This window comes from Xyrauchen texanus, chromosome 40 (assembly GCF_025860055.1).
Source record: "Xyrauchen texanus isolate HMW12.3.18 chromosome 40, RBS_HiC_50CHRs, whole genome shotgun sequence".
NCBI lineage: Eukaryota > Metazoa > Chordata > Actinopteri > Cypriniformes > Catostomidae > Xyrauchen > Xyrauchen texanus.
In genome coordinates, this window is record NC_068315.1 from 27,094,092 (window position 1) to 27,113,564 (window position 19,473).

General features: G+C 40.9%; 1 protein-coding gene across 1 annotated transcript in view; it reads right to left on the reverse strand.

Moving 5' to 3' along the window:
• Positions 1-4,540: 4,540 nt before the first annotated feature.
• Positions 4,541-19,473, reverse strand: part of LOC127633337 (uncharacterized) — a 71,580-nt gene continuing 56,647 nt past the window's right edge. Inside the window, exons 14-20 of the mRNA XM_052112374.1 lie at positions 19,376-19,402; positions 19,029-19,199; positions 17,161-17,312; positions 16,965-17,066; positions 16,801-16,873; positions 7,267-7,433; positions 4,541-7,158 (exon numbers count right to left, since the gene is read on the reverse strand). Coding sequence (XP_051968334.1) covers positions 6,877-7,158; positions 7,267-7,433; positions 16,801-16,873; positions 16,965-17,066; positions 17,161-17,312; positions 19,029-19,199; positions 19,376-19,402 — 974 coding nt within the window. The 3' untranslated portion in view covers positions 4,541-6,876. The remainder of the gene's footprint in view (positions 7,159-7,266; positions 7,434-16,800; positions 16,874-16,964; positions 17,067-17,160; positions 17,313-19,028; positions 19,200-19,375; positions 19,403-19,473) is intronic.

Sequence of the window (19,473 nt, forward strand, 5' to 3'; positions counted from 1 at the left end):
TTCCTGTTATTACCCCTCTTACCCATTTCTTCTCTTCTGGAATTGAACTTACTTTTTTCCCCAGTAACATCTTCATTCCTAGTGCCTTTTTCTGAATTCAACATCTAGACTGGTGTTGCCTTTTAGGATTGAGGCCAATTTGTTTCAGGTGTTGCCTTTCAGTTGACAGTCACATGATCACATAATGGCTGTATACAGGTAGAAAGGCCTCACATCTGAATCCAGTTTTTGCATGCAATCCTGTCTACTGTGGTGCCATTTTTTGAAGGTGGCGTAAATGTATCCTTTACTTCCAATGATTTCCCATCGTCTTTGTGTATGGTTTCGCACTTGGTTGAACGAATCAAAAACATTTTCCCTTATGGTTCAATTCCTAGCATAAACAATTGCAACAATAAGCAATGCACATCAACGATAAGCTGATGATTGATAAATTATTACAATAAAGATTGGCTACTTTTACATGTACACCAATACTCTGATTATTGCAATAATTACAGTATAAGGAATAATTAGATTAAGGTGTTTACATGATTTGGATAAACTTCTTCAATCCTGTTTACATGCTACTTGCCAATATTCTGATTATTCGCTGACAAATGTGATGTTTTAATGCTTTTTTATGCATAAATATTTATTGCAAAAAAACATCTTGTTGGAAATATGTATATTTAAATACAGCTTGAGATAAGGAAATTGTGTCAGTCTGTTTGAGTCTTTTTGAATAATTTATTAAAAGAACCGGTTCATCAGAGTAATTTTCGACTGCACTGGATGATGCGCAGTCTGTTTTGTTTCACTGACAATAATCGGTTTATACGAGTCATTTTGTTTGTGAATCAGAATACATGTGCCGAATGTTATCGTGTTCTGCCCGTGAGGATGAACTCATTTGAAAGGCGTACTTGCCATTATTTTGCACATCTTTTTATCGCAACACCATTTAACCTTGTCTGAAACAATTCCTTTAGATGGTAACTTCTTGCTGAAATTCTGTGTGTTATATCAATGACATCTTTGCCAAGAAAGTTGCCTTCAGACAGCCTTCTCCATCGCTAAAAGACAGATAGCTTGATGGCCAAGATACCTCCCAAGTTCCAGATTTAGATTAATGATATCATATGCTTTTTCTCCCATTTGTGTATGTGTATGTTGTATATATAGTACTGTGCAAAAGGGTTAGGCACTTGGGAAAAATGTTTCATTGTGAGGATGTGATCGAAAATAATACCATAGTTTTCATTTATCAATTTACATCATATAATATTTGATGTGACAACCTTTGCCTTTAAAACAACACCAGTTCTCCTTGCAGGGTTCTACAAGTTGCTTGAAGTGCTTGAATTTGGCTTTTTCAAATTTAAGTCCTGGGAACCCCTTGAAAATAGCCATTTTGTGATTAAAAAGAGCTTAAATTATATGAAATCGTAAAATATGTTGCTTAAATTATTTAATAAATGAAATGTATTTATTTTCTGAAAAACACGTCGACAGACCACTAGACCAGTGCTGAAGCAGGCAGCGCATAGATGACACCTGTTACTTTTGGTAGCACTGTTCAGAATGAGCCAATCACAATCAATTGTTACTGGAGAATTATAAAATATATTTATATTTTATAGATACTGCTGTGGCAGATTTAACAAGTATGAATCCTTGCAGCTATCAGTTTTAATGAAAAATTACTCTTCAGAGTGAGAAAATGAGATGTAAAATATTCTGAGATTTGAATGCAGATCAATGGAGGATTCAGTTTTGTGACATTATTTCTGACAACATTTCAGTCAATATCAAAATATGTTGACAAACATGTCCCTTGACTTTTTAGTCATGAAAAAGCTATCAAATATGGGAAAATAAATAAATAAAACGTATCATTCTATAACCTCTGTTATGACAAGCAGGCGGAGGCAGAAGAGGGCAGACGGGGAGTGAGGATCTAAATGCGGGTTTATTATAAATCAGAGTGAATACAAACAAACTGGAACAAATGAAACATCCACAGGGGGGACAACAGAAACTAAAACATGGAAACATCGAAGGAACACGGACTGGATGAACACGGCAAGACAGGAAACAGAGCAAACATCAGAACCTTCCGAAACATCAAAACAACAATCGACAAGGGAATGGAGTAAATACACAGAGACATGATGATAACAAACGACAATCAGGTGAGAACAATGACACAGTGATGAAGGTCGGGATTCATGGTGACGGCGACATGGAAAACACGGGGCAGACAACCAGGGATCGTAAAAACCTCACCTTTAACTCTTTCCCCGCCAAACACGGAATTTTCCGTGTTTTATGAAAAAACGCTTCCCCGCCAAACACGGAATTTTCCGGGTTTCCGTGTTTTAGGTGTTATACGGTAAGGATGACCCCTCCGCATGTTTTGAAAGAGTATGCAACTCTTTGATCAAAGAAACAGACTGCGATCTTCTCAAACATGAAGAAGTGGAGTATGAGAAGCTCAAAATATCAGACATAAACATGCCTTTTTATCAGCTTTTTGTCTGAAATGTTGTTTTTGACAAAACCTACCTCTGTTCAAGTCGCAATAAAAAAAGAACAAATGAAGATAAAATAAAATAGTTTTTTTGCCTAAAAGCAGAGGCTCAGATCTTTATTGTGATATATAGCATCTTCATATATTCATGGAAGAAAATATTCTGCGGGCCATTAAAATTTAGCGAAAATCATCAAAAACCCTGGCGGTGGCTGGCAACTTTTTTTTAAAAACGCTGGCGGGGAAAGAGTTAATGATATGAAATGGTTGGACCCTGTTATTCAAATGTTTTAGAAAATATATTTGAAATTGTCTGAAAGAAATCCTTGTCCCCTTCATCTGGTACACCACTTCTATGACATGTAAAGTTATGTATGTATTTATTTTTTACTTGTTTTTAATAAAAGCATTAGAGCAAGGCCAAAAAAAAGTGTGCAAAAAAGATAAACAAAATGATTATTATAATTTAAAAAGAATGTTTGTCCCTTGATTTCATGGCATTGGTGTTATCAATTATGTTTTAAATGTTTTTTAATACAAAACGTTGTGGAAAATATTTTTTAAGGTCAAAGTTCAGAGGCTGCTTAAATATTCATATAGTGATTTTCCCAGCATGTTAAAAAGTTATTAATTAACATTTTAACTAATATTTTCACACATAAATATTTGTTGTTGTATCCCATTGAACACTCAAAATGTGTTGTAACCCATTTAACTCATTAGTGTTAACTTGCTTTGTTTGTGAAACAAAATTAAATAAAAAAAGAAAGAACAACCAAATTGTCCTTTATGAATAACAATTTATGTCAACATGTTACAAAATATTTACCCTCAGCGTTTATATGCAAAAACTGAACTGAACAAAAAATGTCAATATTTTGTAAGTTGGAAAGTCAAAATATTTTGAGAATAACTCATTTGCAATTTGGGTCAGTTCCCCTCATAAATCTGTTGTGTGACTTTAGAAAACACGAGTCACATGGACTACTGTTTGCAGACCCAGTTATTCACTTTTGTTGGAATATGAATTGTGTTTTAAGGGAGCTCAATACAATTGCACATTAATTTAATCATGAATGAACCAAGAATTGTTACTGAGAGAAAATTTAGTAAAAGAGATATGTTGCACTTGTAATAAGTGGTGTACTATACAAATAGGTTAACTGAATAAATAAAATATTTTTATTATATGAACAAATAATGAATTTGTTGTAATGGTATCTCGAGCATAGTCCTTGAAAACAAATGAAAATGTGCATGAAAAGTCCTTGAATTTAACTTTGAAGCATCTGTAGGAACCCTCTCCTAGGTTAACCTGGACACAGTTTTTCTTTGTTGTTGACAGATAGGATGATCCAAGACTCTTGGAGAACTTGCCACAATTCTTCAATTTATTTGGGCTGTCTCAATTGCTTCTGTCTCTTCATGTAATCCCAGACTGACTCGATGTTGAGATCTGGGCTCTGTGGGGGCCATACCATGCTCTAGCTCCTTGTTCTTCCATTCAATTCTGTTTGCAATGGGAATGTAGACATCTAAAATTTATATTTTTTACTGACACACTTCAAGCTGAATATATAAAATAACCATTTAAGACAAATGTTTTTTGAGGAAAATATAATGTGCCTAAGATTTTGCACTGTGTGTGTGAGAGTGAGAGAGAGAGGGAGAGAGAGAGAGATTTATTTTTGAAAAAACTTAATTTAATTTAACATAGAATAGAACGCTTTGAAATTACAAAGAAAAAACAAATCACCTTCACATACTGCACACAAAGCCCCATGACTGCACCATATCAAATCAAATCAAAAGTACAAAGATATCCCATAGTTTTATAAAACCGAAAATCAATCAACACTCTAGATTTGACGTTAACATCATCACTAGGCCTTTGTTCTATTTAGTTTTTTCTGCTGATATAAATATACATTTTTGCTTGGCTTAAAATAAAATTGAACGGTTGACAGATAAACCGTTTTTTTTTTCTGAAAATACTTAAAACCCAAAATGAAAGTCTCGATACAAAAAGTTTAATTAAACCTACAAAACAATTCTTTTAACTTCATAAATAAAGGTTCCAGTCTAAAACAATGCATGAAAAACAGTTTCTCTTTGAAGACAAACAGGCATGCAGAACTGACTTCTGGATTTAACACGGAAATAAAAGAATTGACAGCAATGGCACCATGAAGAATTCTCCATTGAATGTCACCTACCCTCTTAGATAATGGTGACTTATACAAGGATCTCCATTCAGGCTTTACATCATTACTCAGTTTCAGAACAGAACGCCATGGTGTATCAATTTTTTGATCAAACACCTTCTTATTAAAAACCAAAACAAAGGATCTATACACTTTTTTGCCTTCACTTGACAAAAAATCTAAAAACAAAAATTCACATGGTTTAAGCAAAAAACCTAAACACTCATCAAGATTGGGTTGAACAACTAAACATGGAAAGGGATCTTCAATATGAGGAGTACTATCCCCTGTAAAAAGGTATTTCAGTAAGTGGTCCTCTTCAATTGTAAAACATGATTTTAGTTTTGTCAAGAACTGAGTAAATACACGAGCAGATCTGATTCCCAGATGTTTAGATGCTGCCTCCACATTCTCAAAGTGAGGTCCAATTAAAGTCAATAAATGTCCCAAATTGAAGACCCTGGATTCTTGAAATAAGGTAATGAACCCTGATAAATTACAGTGCGTATTAATGTCCAGACGGGCCCCAAGTATCAAAGGTTCTTGTAATAGCCAGGGGAGAGAATATGAGTTCTTATGAACATGGAAAAAAACACACTTTGAAAAGATTCCGATAAAAAAGAGGCATTCCTGATAAATCCAATTTTGTTGGATCCGTTAAAAAGAGGGGTCTATCCAGTCCAAAACTTCCAAAAAAATCTTTGTTAAATCTTTAAACGACAAGCAGCAACCCTGCTTTGTAAATTAATCAAACCTTGCCCACCTTCTTCTTTGGGGAGGTATAAAACACTTTGTGGGACCCAGTGAAGTTTGTCCCAAAAAAAGGGCAGCTTGAACTTCAGCTAAAAACTGTGGTGAAGGGTCTACACATGCCAATCTATGCCAAAGTGAGGATGCCACTAAATTGTTAACAATGAGAGTTTGACCCCTATAGGACATATTTGGTTATAACCATTTCCATTTTTCCAAGTGTCCTTTAACTTTTTCCAAAACCCCCTCCCAATTTTTTTGTAACACACTGTCATCTCCTAAATAAACTCCTAAGTACCCCCTCTACCCCAACACAACCCATCAGGAAGGCAAGGTTTCCCATCAGTCCATTGTCCCAACATTAAAGCATCCCTTTTTTCCAGTTAAACTTTGCAGAAGACAACACTCTAAAATCTTCAATTAAATTAAGTAAAATCTGCACAGCGCTATGTCTGTTGATCATTACTGCAATATCATCAGCATAAGCTGACAAACAAAAACTATTATTACAATTTAGTAAAACCAAGCCACTTAAATTACTACTTATTTGTTGAAGCAAAGGTTCAATAGCTATGGAATACAACATTCCAGACAAGGAACAGCCTTGTCTGATACCTCTAAAAACCTGAAATGGAGCACATAAGCCAAAATTAATTTTCAGTGTACTCTCAACATCATAATAGAGTACTCTCTGACCATGTCAACAAACTTTTTGCAAAAGCCAAAAGCTTTTAAAATACTCCACAAATAAGAATGCTCAACACGGTCAGTTTTAATGACTTCAAACTAATTGTATGTAAACTTATGACATATGAGTTGGTAAGTCAATGCAACTCTATGATTAACATTAGAAAATAATAATTTATTATTTTTATTTGAGAGAGAGAGAGAGAGAGAGAGAGAGAGAGAGAGAGAGAGAGAGAGAGAGAGAGAGAGATATGAAAGGGACTCATGCCGTTATTACCCAGCAAACATTTATTATTCCAGTTGGAATAACTTCTGTATGCCATGTCTGCCATAGCTTGTGAGAGTATTCAGCAGTCATATTATGTCAAATTGAGAGAGAAAAAACTACAAAGGAATGTTCTCTGATATTCAATATTACACATATTATGTTTACAGTAACAACTTAAGCTTCATACACATAATCATACTGTCAAAACTACAGGGCTATGTTATGCTCACAGATAGATGTCTGTGCATTTGCAAAATGTAGAACAGTTAAGTATCATCAACTAATAACAGAACTTGTATAAAACCTTGCAAATTATTTACTAAATGAATAATGTGAATAATGAGATATCAATTAAATCAGATTATAATGCTGTTAAAAGAACTAATTCTTTTTAGTTTTGGGTGAACTATTCTTTAAAGAGTGGACTTTATTATTCTAATTTCAAACACTACTTTTTATATCCAGCACAAACTGGAAAAGAGAAATATTGTGGTAATACAGAAAGAAGTCGTAGTCGCTGATGAAGGTAATTTAGTCACAGTTCCTGCAGTCGCAGTTCCTGCAGTCGCAGTTCCAGCAGTCGCAGTTCCTGCAGTCGCAGTTCCTGCAGTCACAGTTCCTGCCACCTGTGATGTCACAACTCTGCTATTCAGAGACTGAACACCTCTGAAGTTGTTAGTAATCAGCATCTGTGGGCTTGTGTTACTTAAATAGACAGTTGAGCTAAAGAGGCTGATCTGTTTGGAGAGAAATTAAAATAATCTTAGAATGTGAAGAATGTACCATTCTCACCCTAATATAAATTATTATTTTCTAATGTTAATTATAGAGTTGCATTGACTTACCAACTCATGGCTGACTTTGATGGTGTCTTTAAACACAGTCCAGATCACAACTTCATTACAGCTGGGTGTGGTAAGGGAGCCTTGGTAACGGTAATATTTTGTTCTGTCCACATTTTCAAGCAGACTGTCCATTGTAATTTGGTACATGATGTCTGATGTTGCTTGACCTAAATATATACCAAAGGGTGTAAGGAAACAACCCATCTCTCTTAATTTAATTTGAGGATGTTTGCAAAATTATGCAGGTGAAGGGATTATACATTAGTATACAATGAGCCAAAAAGTAATTGGATACTTAAGCCACACTTATAAATCTATGAATGCCTTTGCATAATATTATAAAAGCTCTAGCATCATTTGTTTACAGATGCCAGTTAGAATAGTTTATCTAATGCAATAACATTCATACATTAAATGTGGCTTAAAGGTGCACTCAGAAATGTTTTGGCAGATGATAAAATTAGGTGCCATTTACACCCCAGTGCAAATAATGGTAAATACTACTTGCACCCCTATTTAATAATTAACATACAGTATAGGGGCATCACTGCAGCTGTAACGTTGGGTAGTTGGAGAGGAAGAGAGGACACAGTAGTAGATACTTTCAAACTTTTAATAAACGCTGGAGAGCAACAAGCTATAAAGCTAAACGGCACAAAATAACACTTCAAGGACTGACAAAGGAATGTACAAAACAGGAGGGTATTTATACAAAAGGAGCTAAATGAGGGAATGGAAGACAGGTGGGGATGATAAGAAACAGATGGAAGTGATGAGGGCAGTGAATTCTGGGAAATGTAGTCAGGAGGATAACTTCAAAATAAGAGTTCTTGAAAACATGAGGGAGACAGACTGTGACAGCAGCATGTTTATTGTGTTTAATTATACTGTTACAGACAGCATACACCAACCCCTTCACCTAGAAATAACCCTAACCCAGGTAGCATACGCACATGTCCAAGATGTATATTTTCATCTGGAGAGCATCACATTTTAAGTAACATCTGCTAAAAATCCTTAAAGATCAGATTATATAGGCCTGTATGTCTCAAAAGACAATTTTTTTTTGCACCTTACGAGGTCAACTGTAGGTTTTGCAGTGCCTAGAATGACTTAGTAGGCCAAATCTTGAGTGACAATCCTTGCCACAGTAATTGCAAGTGAATGCGGTTACAGCTCCAGTGCGTCGCTCCCTCTTGGTCTGCCAGACGGAGTGTCTTTTCTCCTCACCTCTCCTGAGACCTATTTTCACAGCCTGCTGCCAGTTGAGTCTGTCGTCGGCAGTTTGCTCCCAGTCACCAGGGTTGATATCACAGCTCTTCATGTCCCGTTTACAGACATCTTTAAAGCGCAGGACTGGGCGACCAGTGGCTCGTGTGCCTGATGCCAGCTCACCATACAAGACATCCTTGGGTATTCTGACATATTGCATGCGACGCACGTGTTCAAGCCATCTCAGGAGCCTTTGACTGAGTAGAGAGTACATGCTAGGAATGTTGGCCATGTTGAGGACTGAGGTGTTGTGAATACGATCTTGCCATCTGATATCGAGGATGCGCCTGAGACAGCGGAGGTGGAATGTGTTTAGATGGTGTTCTTGATGGGCGTATGTTGCCAAAGACCCATAGAGGAGGGTGCTAATGACACAAGCAAAGTATACCTGAACTTTTGTGTTGAGTGTTAATGGTTTGTTCTCCCATACTCTTTTGGTCAGCCTGAACATAGCTGTAGATGCCTTCCCAATGCACTTTTCAATCTCTGTGACAAGGAACAAATTGCAGGTGATGGTGGAACCCAAGTAGGTGAAGTCCTGAATGGCTTCCAGGGTGTAGCTGCCAATGTTTATGGAAGGGGTGTCTCTGACATCCTGGCACATAACACTGGTCTTTTTCAGATTGATTTTTAGGCCGAAGTTGTTGCAGGCATTGACCAAGTGGTCGATGAGTGTTTGCAGGCCATGTTCTGTATGAGCTGTCAGTGTGACATAATTTACAAATAGAAGTTCTCTGATGAGGACTTTGCAGACTTTTGTTTTGGATCTGAGCCGGCCAAGATTGAAGAGTTTGCATTAGATCTTGTAAAAAAAGACTAGTCTTGTGTGAAAGACCTCTTCTGCTGTCCCAAGGGCATGTGTGAGCACAAGTGAGAAATAAATGCCAAACAGTGTTGGGGCAAGCACACACCCCTGCTTTACACCACTGAGTATAGGAAATGCCTTTGAGGTGGTGCCGCTGTGCTGTATTGTTCCTTTCGTGTTGTCATGGAAAGAGGAGATGACTGCCAGCAGCTTTGGTGGGCAGCCGATCAATTTAAGCATTTTAAAAAGGCCTCCCCTACTGATGAGGTCAAAGGCCTTTGTAAGAGCAATGAATGCCAAGCACAGGGGCATTCTCTGTTCTCGACATTTCTCCTATAGCTGATGCAAGGAGAAGAGCATGTCAATTGTGGACCTTCCTGCTCTGAAGCCACACTGAGCCTCAGGATACATCCTCTCTGCTATTGACTGTAACCTGGTGAGGGCCACATGGGCAAAGGTTTTCCCCACGATGCTCGGCAGGGAGATGCCGCGGTAGTTATTGCAGTCCCCATGATCACCCATATTTTTGTATAGGGTGATGATGTTGGAGTCTCTCATGTCCTGAGGCACTGCTCCTTCTTCCCAGCACTGGCAGAGAAGTTCATGGAGTTTTGTGAGGATGGCAGGTTTCACACATTTCAGTACCTCAGGTGTAATGCCGTCCTGTCCCGGGGACTTGCCACTGGCTATTGAATATATGGCGTTGTCAAGTTCCTTCAAGGTTGGAACATTGTCCAGTTCGTATATCGTTGGCACGGGCTTTACTGCAGAAAGGGCAGCTTCTGACACACCGTTGTCTTGTGAGTAGAGCTCTGTGTAGTGTTCTACCCCCCTGGCCATTTGCTCTTGTTTATCAGTGATGATGGCCTCCGTGTCCTCCTGATGTTTGGACCAAAGGCTGTCTTAATGCCTTCATACATGGTATGGATATTACCAGTGTTAGAGCCGAGCTGTATCCTACTGCTGAGGTTTAGCCAGTAATTGTTTGCGCAACGTCTGCCGGTCATTTGAGCTGCACTGCGGGCAGCTTTCAGAACCCTTAATAATCCTATACTTGGGACTTGCTTTTACTTCAGGAGCGCCATGCGCTTGGCTTGGAGGATGGGTTCCAATATAGCCAGGTGTTCCTCAAACCAGCCTGTGTTCTGCCTTGTCTGGTTACCAAATTTATTGATGGCTGCATTGAAGATGGTGTCTCTGATGTACGCCCACTTTGTCTCCACACTTCCAGTCTGTTGTGTCGTGTAGAGACTGCTCAAGTCTGTGTTGGAATGATTTTGTTTGAGGCGGTGTATCTTTTTGGGGCGTAGTCTGACCTTGCTGGATACCAGTGAGTGATCGGTGTCACAGATTGCACTGTGATAGCTGGTGTGATAAGTACTGTGTTGAGGAGTGCTCGTCGTGTGATGACTAGGTCGAGTTGGTGCCAATTAAGAGACCTTGGATGTCTCCATGACACTTTATGGCAAGGTTTTGTGAGAAAGAATAAGTTTGTGATTCAGAGATTGTTGTATGAGCAGAGCTCCAGAAGTCTTTGGCCACTGTCATTCATCTTTCCGATGCCATGATAGCCAAGGCATACGACCCACATGTCGTGGTCAGCTCCAACCCTTGCATTGAAGTCTCCCAACAGAAACATGTGCTCAGAGCTAGGAATTTTGCCAATAATATTTTTAAGCTCTTCATTCTTTCCTTTTGTTTGTTGCAAATATTTCAGCCCACTTGTCTGGCGATGAGCCATAAGCTCCAAGCACCCATTGGAGCAGGTGAGCCGTGGTGGGAAAGCACCTTATTTGCCGGTGACTGCCCAGCTTGAGGCAGGCGGTAGCTATCCATTGGGGTGCGATGACCCCTCCCACCAACAATGGCAACCTGTTGCACCCATTTGTTATGCCAATCCAAAATGAGCTTATAACCCGTGACTGCTGCCATCCATGTTCCTTGTCCACAATTAGGTGACAGAGGAGTGTCCTCTCCCCATTTTTGCACCTCTTGTTGGCGCAAAGCTTGGGCAAGTAACTCTGGAAATCCTGGGTTTCCAGTGCATCAGGGTCCCACCCTCGGCCTTGCTGGTAGGGTCCAAAGGAGTGCATAGCATGACGTTTGGTACCAGTTTGGCTGCAGGAGCTGCCGGGAATGTGTCGCTCTGCTTCACAAAACCACCTAAGGGGCACACCTCCTGATTTTCTGTAGGGGTTTACTCAGCCACTTTACTTAGCCACTGACTCTCCCGAGACACTCACAAGGCAGTAAGAAAGCTGCGTAACCCTGGGAGGGTCCCCTACCAGGTACTGACAGCTGGGCCATCTGTGCCTGGGACTCGCGTAAGGCAGGGCCGTCACGCCCTGAGGTAGTTTATCGCAAACTACCCACTACCATGAAAGATCAGATTAACAAACATTCTAAATCATAAATATCTCAAAGACATCTGCTGAATGTCTTCTTGACATCCGAGAGGAAATGTATTGCAGATTAGCATACAACTTTAAAAAAAAAACGTCTTCCAGATGTAAAGCCAAATACTACTTATTTTATCTCAGTAGCCGATCTGTAATTGCACACTTTTACTCATGGATAAAATGAATCATGGTTTACTGAGAATTGTGAATTTCTACAATGATATAAGTAACTGAAAACTATTGTGTTTGAACAAGTGGCACTCTAAGTGGCAGTGGCAGTGCAAGTACAAGACGACATAATCAAAATATTACTGAGTGCACCTTTAACCCTCTGGAGTCTGAGGGTGTTTTGAGTTCTGGAGAAGTTTTGACATGCTTTGACATTTGTGCTTTTTTCAATTGCTTAAAAACATATTAATGGCTAAAGTCTGATTACACTGTATTCAGCACAAACTGGGCTATAATAATATGTGAGTATGTACAGGTTTGTATTTTTGAGAAAATAACATTTATGCATGGTTTTTGAAAAAACTAAATTTTTAAGTAATTGAAATAAGGCCATATAACACATCATAAAGTCCACAAGACTTTTGAGAACTGGATCTTGTAGCCTAGATTTTTTGCTACAAAATGACGTGAAAATCATCCTGATCACTCATTCATACAAAACAATGTAGTAATTGAACTTTTGTAAGACAATTTTAGTGTTGAAAGGTAATATGCGAGGAGGTGTGAACGATCATGAATATTAAGGTATTTACACCCTCCTGGGCCTATCAATGAGGGATAGAGAATGAATGTGAGGAGACTCAATGATCAAAATCAAGATTTAAGTTAAAAGAAGTAATCTGACTATACATTTTCTTTACATAAAGGCTTTACTTAATTTTAGACCTACACTACCGTTAAAATAAGTCTCTTCTGCTCACCAAGGCTGCATTTATTTGATACAGTAAAACAGTTTTTACAGGAAAAACATTGATATTCTGAACTCTTTTTACATTTTAAAAGAACAGTTTTCTATTTGAATATATTGTAAAATTCAATTAGTGATCAAAGCTGAATTTTCAGCACCATTACTGCAGTCTTCAGTGTCACATGATACTTCAGAAATCATTATAATATGCTGATTTTATAATATGGGTATATTTAAAGTGCATTTTACTAATTTACACCTGAACACATATTTGTAAGCACAAGCTTTGTTGATGATAATGAGGCTGTTACGATCCCTGGTTGTCTTCCCCGTGTTTCTTGTGTCGCCATCACAGATTCCAATTATCAAGATTCCCGGCCCTCTTCACTGTGTTATTGTGCTCACCTGATTGTCGTTTTGTCATCATAATGTCTGTGTACTTAAACCCCGCTGTTCCTCCATTCCCTTGTCGTTCGTTGGTCTGATGTTTTGCTGATGTTTGCTCTCGTGCCTGTCTTGCCGTGTTCATCCTGCCGTGTTAACCCAGTTCCTGTACCTCTGATGTTTTCATGTTTTAGTTTCAGTTTCCCCCCGTGGATGTTTCATTTGTTCCTGTTTGTCGTGTTTTCACTGTTGTTTAATAAACCCGTGTTTAGATCCTCACTCCTCGTCTGCCTCCTCCTGCTTAACGTTACAGAACGATCGACCAATAATGGATCTAGCGGTGTTACGAGCCAACTGTCAACTGCTCAGCTTGATGCAAGAAAACCGTCCAGTGGAGGACCACGTCCACGATTTTCTCGAGCTAGCGAGTGCCACGGACTTCCCAGACTCCTCCCTGGTGGTTTTCTTCCGGGCCAACCTGAAAAGTTCGCTCAAGGAGTGGTTGCCACCGGCGACACGTGGCTGGACGCTCCGCAAATTTATTGAGGAGACGCTGCTGGCCTGCGGCTCGCCGTTCACTGTGGGCGTCATCGAGGAGGACCCTGCCTCTCCTCCCACAGTGGTGACCCCCCAGTCATCCATGGCTCATCCCTTCACGCCTGCCCCGCCTGCCAGTGCCCCAACCCCCACACCTGCCTTGGTCAACGAGCCAGCGCTGCCAGTCTCGTCCGCCCGGAGGAGGAAGAGGAGAGGAAAGGCTTCCGCTCCCCAGTTCATGCCTGCCACAGTCAGCGAGCCAGAGCCAACGCCAGCCACAGTCAGCGAGCCTGAGCCCACGCCAGCCACGGTCAGCAAGCCTGAGCCCACGCCAGCCACAGTCAGCGAGCCTGAGCCCACGCCAGCCACGGTCAGTGAGCCTGAGCCCACGCCAGCCACGGTCAGCGAGCCTGAGCCCATGCCTGCCACGGTCAGCGACCCAGCATTGTCAGCCTCATCCGCCCGGAGGAGGAGGAGAAGAGGAAAGGCTTCTGCTCTCCAACCTCCGCCTTCCACGGCTCCGTCCCCAGAACCTCCCATGGCTCAGCCTTCTATGTTCAACAAACCTGAGCTCACGCACACCACGGCCAACAAGTCAATGCCTGCAGCCCTGACCGTCAGTGAGCCAGTGCCTGCAGCACCGACCGTCAGTGAGCCAGTGCCTGCAGCCTCGAACGTCAGTGAGCCAGTGCCTGTAGCCTCGAATGTCAGTGAGCCAGCGCCTGTAGCCTCGAACGTCAGTGAGCCAGCGCCTGAAGCCTCGAACGTCAGTGAGCCAGCGCCAGTAGCCTCCACCGTCCCAGAGCCAGCGCCAGTCGCCTCGACCGTCCCAGAGCCAGCGCCAGTAGCCTCGACCGTCCCAGAGCCAGCGCATCTTGATCCTCCCAGGGCTCCGCCCCTCGAGCCTTCCATGGCTACAATCCCAGAGCTTTCCTCGGCTCTGCCTCCAGAGCCTCCCTCAGCTCCGCCTCCTGAGCCTTCTACGAGGTCGCCTCCAGAGCTTCCCTCGGCTCTGCCTCCTGAGCCTCTCTCGGTTCTGCCTCCAGTGCCTCCCATTGCTCCACCTTCCACGGCTTCGCCTCCAGAGCCTCCCTTAGCTCCGCCTCCTGAGCCTTCTACGATGTCGCCTCCTGAGCCTCCCTCGGCTCCGCCTCCTGAGCGTCCCTCGGATCCGCCCCCTGGACCTTCCATGGCTCCGCCTCCCACGGCTCTGCCTACCATGGGTCCGTCTCCAGAGCCCTCTACGGTTCCGCCTCCTGAGCCACCCATGGCTCTGCCACCAGAAACTTCCACGGCTCCGCCTACCACGGCTCTGCCCTCGGAGTTCCCCATGGCTGTGGTCTTGAGGCCGACTCCCAGACCTCCCAAACCTGTCCTGTGGCCGACTCCCAGGTCTCCAGACCCTGTCCTTGCCCTGTGGCCAGCTCCCAGGCCTCCAGACCCTGTCCTTGCCCTGTGGCCAGCTCCCAGGCCTCCTGAACCTGTCCTTGCCCTGTGGCCAGCTCCCAGGCCTTCTGAACCTGTCCTTGCCCTGTGGCCAGCTCCCAGGCCACCTGACCCAGTCCCCGTCTTGTGCTCCCCGTGGACTGCCTGCTTGCCCTTGTGCTCCCGTGGACTGCCTGCCTGCCCCTTGTGCCCCCTTGGACTGTCTGGTTGCCCCTTGTGCCCCCTTGGACTGTCTGGTTTCCCGTGTGCTCTCCTTGGTCTGCCTGCCCCCCCCCCCACTCCTTGGACAATTTTGTTTTGTTTTTTGTGTATTGTTTTGTGTTCTCTTTCAGGAGCATCTGGAATCCGCTCCTCAGAGGGGGGGTTATGTTACGATCCCTGGTTGTCTGCCCCGTGTTTCTTGTGTCGCCGTCACGGATTCCAATTATCATGATTCCCGGCCCTCATCACTGTGTTATTGTGCACACCTGATTGTCGTTTTGTCATCATCATGTCTGTGTACTTAAACCCCGCTGTTCCTCCATTCCCTTGTCGTTCATTGTTCTGATGTTTTGCTGATGTTTGCTCTCGTGCCTATCTTGCCATGTTCATCCTGCCGTGTTAACCCAGTTCGTGTACCTCCGATGTTTTCATGTTTTAGTTTCAGTTTTCCCCCCGTGGATGTTTCATTTGTTCCTGTTTTTCGTGTTTTCACTGTTGTTTAATAAACCCGTGTTTAGATCCTCACTCCTCGTCTGCCTCCTCCTTCTTAACGTTACAGAGGCGGCATAAACGCTGGTTAAAATATAATCTAAAAATTCATATTATTTTTATATCATATTTATATCATACAGCCTACAATTTAAATATCTGCTTTAGCCGAAACAGCATTTAATGTAACTAAAACTTGCTTATTAGGAGTCATATTTAAAATGTCAATACTCTGAATCCTGTCTGGCAAGTCTGGAAACAGTCCCACTAGTAAAATATGAACATGTTTATATAAAATAACATGTCAGCTAAAGAAAACTAAAGGACTTACTCATCTGAAATTGTATCCTCGGCTGGATAAAGTCTCTCTTCAAAATACAAACGTTCATCGTAGTCCCGCTCTTCTTCTGAGGAAAATGTTAACTCTTTCTTAATATCTAGGAGTTTGATCGCATGTGTATCGGTACAAACACGCAGAAAAGTTGAGCTGTGTTGTGTTTACATTAAACCTCTGAACACCTTCGGGGCGTGCACCATTTGCATTGATCGTCTCAGCACATTAGCGTATGAATGGCGCGCTCTGCTGGTGGGTGTGATCACATTACAGATAATGAATTGAGCCAGAAGAAAATGTACATCGCTTTGTTTCATACAGATTACATTGCAGGAGAATATTTGTTTTACATTTGAATTGTTTTATTTAAAAGTAGAAATCTTAAGTTTTATTTAGACATATGCTTCATGTTTGTGTGATAAGTATTTGCGGAGTTTCAGTTCATTTTTGTGACGTGTTTCAGAAATATGCTCGTGAACACAGAGACTGCTGAAAGCTCACCCTTTTTATTTTCTTTATTTTACAAAAGCACAAGATTTTGTTGTTATTGTGAGTGTACACAAATAAAAGTAGACCCTTTATAGTTTCTAATGATGTCTTAAACTTATCTGTATACCCAAATATGATGGAGTATTTTAAGTTGTTCCACTGTAATGACGAAAATATCCAGCAGGACGCGCCGGCGCGTCCGTCGACCCCAGAGGGTTAAGCATTCAAACTGTATGGGCAGTTGACAAAACCATTTCCTTACCTGCATTGGTGATGTTTGACAAGTAAGATGTTAAGATTTTCCAGCTTTTTGTTTTGCTTGTGTCATTGGTTCCCTAATGGTTAAATAAAGATACATTTATAATATATATTTACTTAAGGGTTGCATTTCCCATCTCTGAATGTCATAAAGATGGCATTGCTTACCTCGATGAAGAAACCAAGAACAGCTAATCCTGTTGCGTCATTAGCATCTAAAGCCGCTTTAACACTCCCGTTGTACTTTGAATGAACGTTCACGATGTGCAGCTGAGAGACAGAATTAAAGTGACACAGTGAATGATTGATCACATACACATAAATTAATTATTAATTAATAAATTATTTCCTAACTTATTTATACCTCCATTGGGTATTGTTTGCCATCCACAGTGTGCTCAGAGCCAGGTCCGGAGCTGCCGTTACCCCAGTGGAGATGGAAACTTACAGAGTTATAAAGACCAGGAAGATCACCTCCCTCCACTGCCATTGTATCACCATCCAGGTTGACCACCACTAAGAAGACCAATAATATTTTACTTGCAAGTTCAACCACATACTATATCAACACTGAGGTTGGGCATCAGGCACTGTGTATTGCCAACATTTCTGAACTAGCGTCTACTTTTGTACTTTTCTGAGCATTTCTTTAAAGCTATATTTTGTGGCACTTCTTTTATTACTGTGTTCCAAGGATTAAATGCTTTTGTTCAGTATTCCTCACAGTTCTCTTTGAAAAATAAATAAATAAAGCATTAACTAAATAAATTTATGTAAATGTTGTGATAGCTTTATCACAGGCAGGGATGTAGTGGAGGCTAAACGCACGTAAACGCCATTTACGCACCTCCCAAAATTCGGAAATAGCGTTTACCCACCTCCAAAGTGGGTTTATCCACCTCTAAATTGTGTTTATCCACCTCTAAATAGATAGTTCCTAAGCCATTTTAAATTAAGCTTATGTCGTTTTAGTTTCATATTGTTCATTATTAGTTTCATAGGTTGTTAAACTTAAGACGAAGTCTTTCATAATGCGCTGCTGCCAGTGTTTCCCATGCTTGTGCATCGATATTGACTACTACCAGCTATATACAGCGTGCTGACCTCAAAAATACAGCTGTATTCTAACAATAACTTAGCTCTCCTTATTAGCTAGGCTCCTTGCATGCTGGCTAATAAGTAATAACTGACAGTGCTGTGTTGGACAGATTTATGCAGCGGTGTTCCATGACGGAGAGAGAGCGCGAGAGGTACGGGTGAGAGAGAGAGAGAGAGAGAGAGAGAGAGAGAGAGACGAGCGAGAGGTAGCCTAGTGCTGCGCTGAATGCGCTACTGCTCTCTGCAATCAAATACGATTTTAAATAGGCTTAGTAAAAAATAAAAAATAAATCGAAAATCAATGTGTGGCGGTCAGCGTTGATATTGTGGCGGCCAAAAATTCTTTGATTCATTCCAGCTTGTTAAATGTGAATATGTTCTAGTGTCTTCTCTCCTCTGTGACAGTAAACTGAATATCTTTGAATTGTGGACAAAACGAGACATTTGAGGACGTCATCCTCCTGGGCTTTTGGGAAACACTGATCCACATTGTTCTGACATATTATAGACCAAACAACTAATTGATTAATCAAGAAAATATTCAACAGATTAATCGACTATGAAAATAATCCCAAATCCCTAATCATTATGTACAAGTGCATTGTATTGGAAGCCCTGGATATAAGCCTCCCTCTCTATCTCTCTTAAATATTTTTGTTCTCTCTGTTTTGTCATTTAGTAAACTTTATAGATTTCAACCATATTATTCCTTCTTGGGTCTCTTTAACAAGAACTTAGATTAATGTATGAATTGAATAGTGATTGTGTGACCTATGTTGAGGGAACAACCAGTGATACCCTTGGTAGTACCATCAAATGATAGCCTATAGCGATGTCATCAGGATACACATACACTGGTAGGCAGTGGCCCACCTTACCGGGTGACCACGTCGTGGTCCACCAGAATTTATAGTTTACCCACCTCTTTTTTTACCACTACACCTCTGATCACAGGTATGATCAATTAATTAATCTTTAACAAGACATTAACAACACGATAAGACAAATATAGTCACTTGTAATTAACATTTTGTAAGAAATAGCAAACCCTAAAAAAACTGCATTTGATCAGTGTGTAAAATAACTGTAGAAAACATCAACAAATTAAATTTCCTGTTGGGCAGCACCCCTTACCAGAATTGGCACTGTTTGCAATTGTCAAAAAGGTTGAGTTGTCATCAAAACCAGTAAAGTTGAATGTGGTCAGTTTGGGATTTGCCTGAACATTTGCAGTCACAATATCAATGGGAGATTGCCTTGATCCATTGCAGAATTGTGAGACAATTTTGGGCCAATTGGTAAAATCTATTACAAATGAACATAAAACCAGAAAATGTACTTTTGCTCATGAAATTATACATAAGAGCATGCTGATACACTCAAACACCCATAATGTGGAATTCTAAAAGTAACTTGAGCAATAATTTGTTAAATTTGATTTCTATGTGTATTTTAGGGTGCAAAAAATAAATCATACTTACCGCAGGCTGGCTCGTGATAGCACCATTCTGTTTAGGATAAAACTACAGTATTAAATGAATAGCTCACACACACACACACACAAAAAGATTCTCAACAG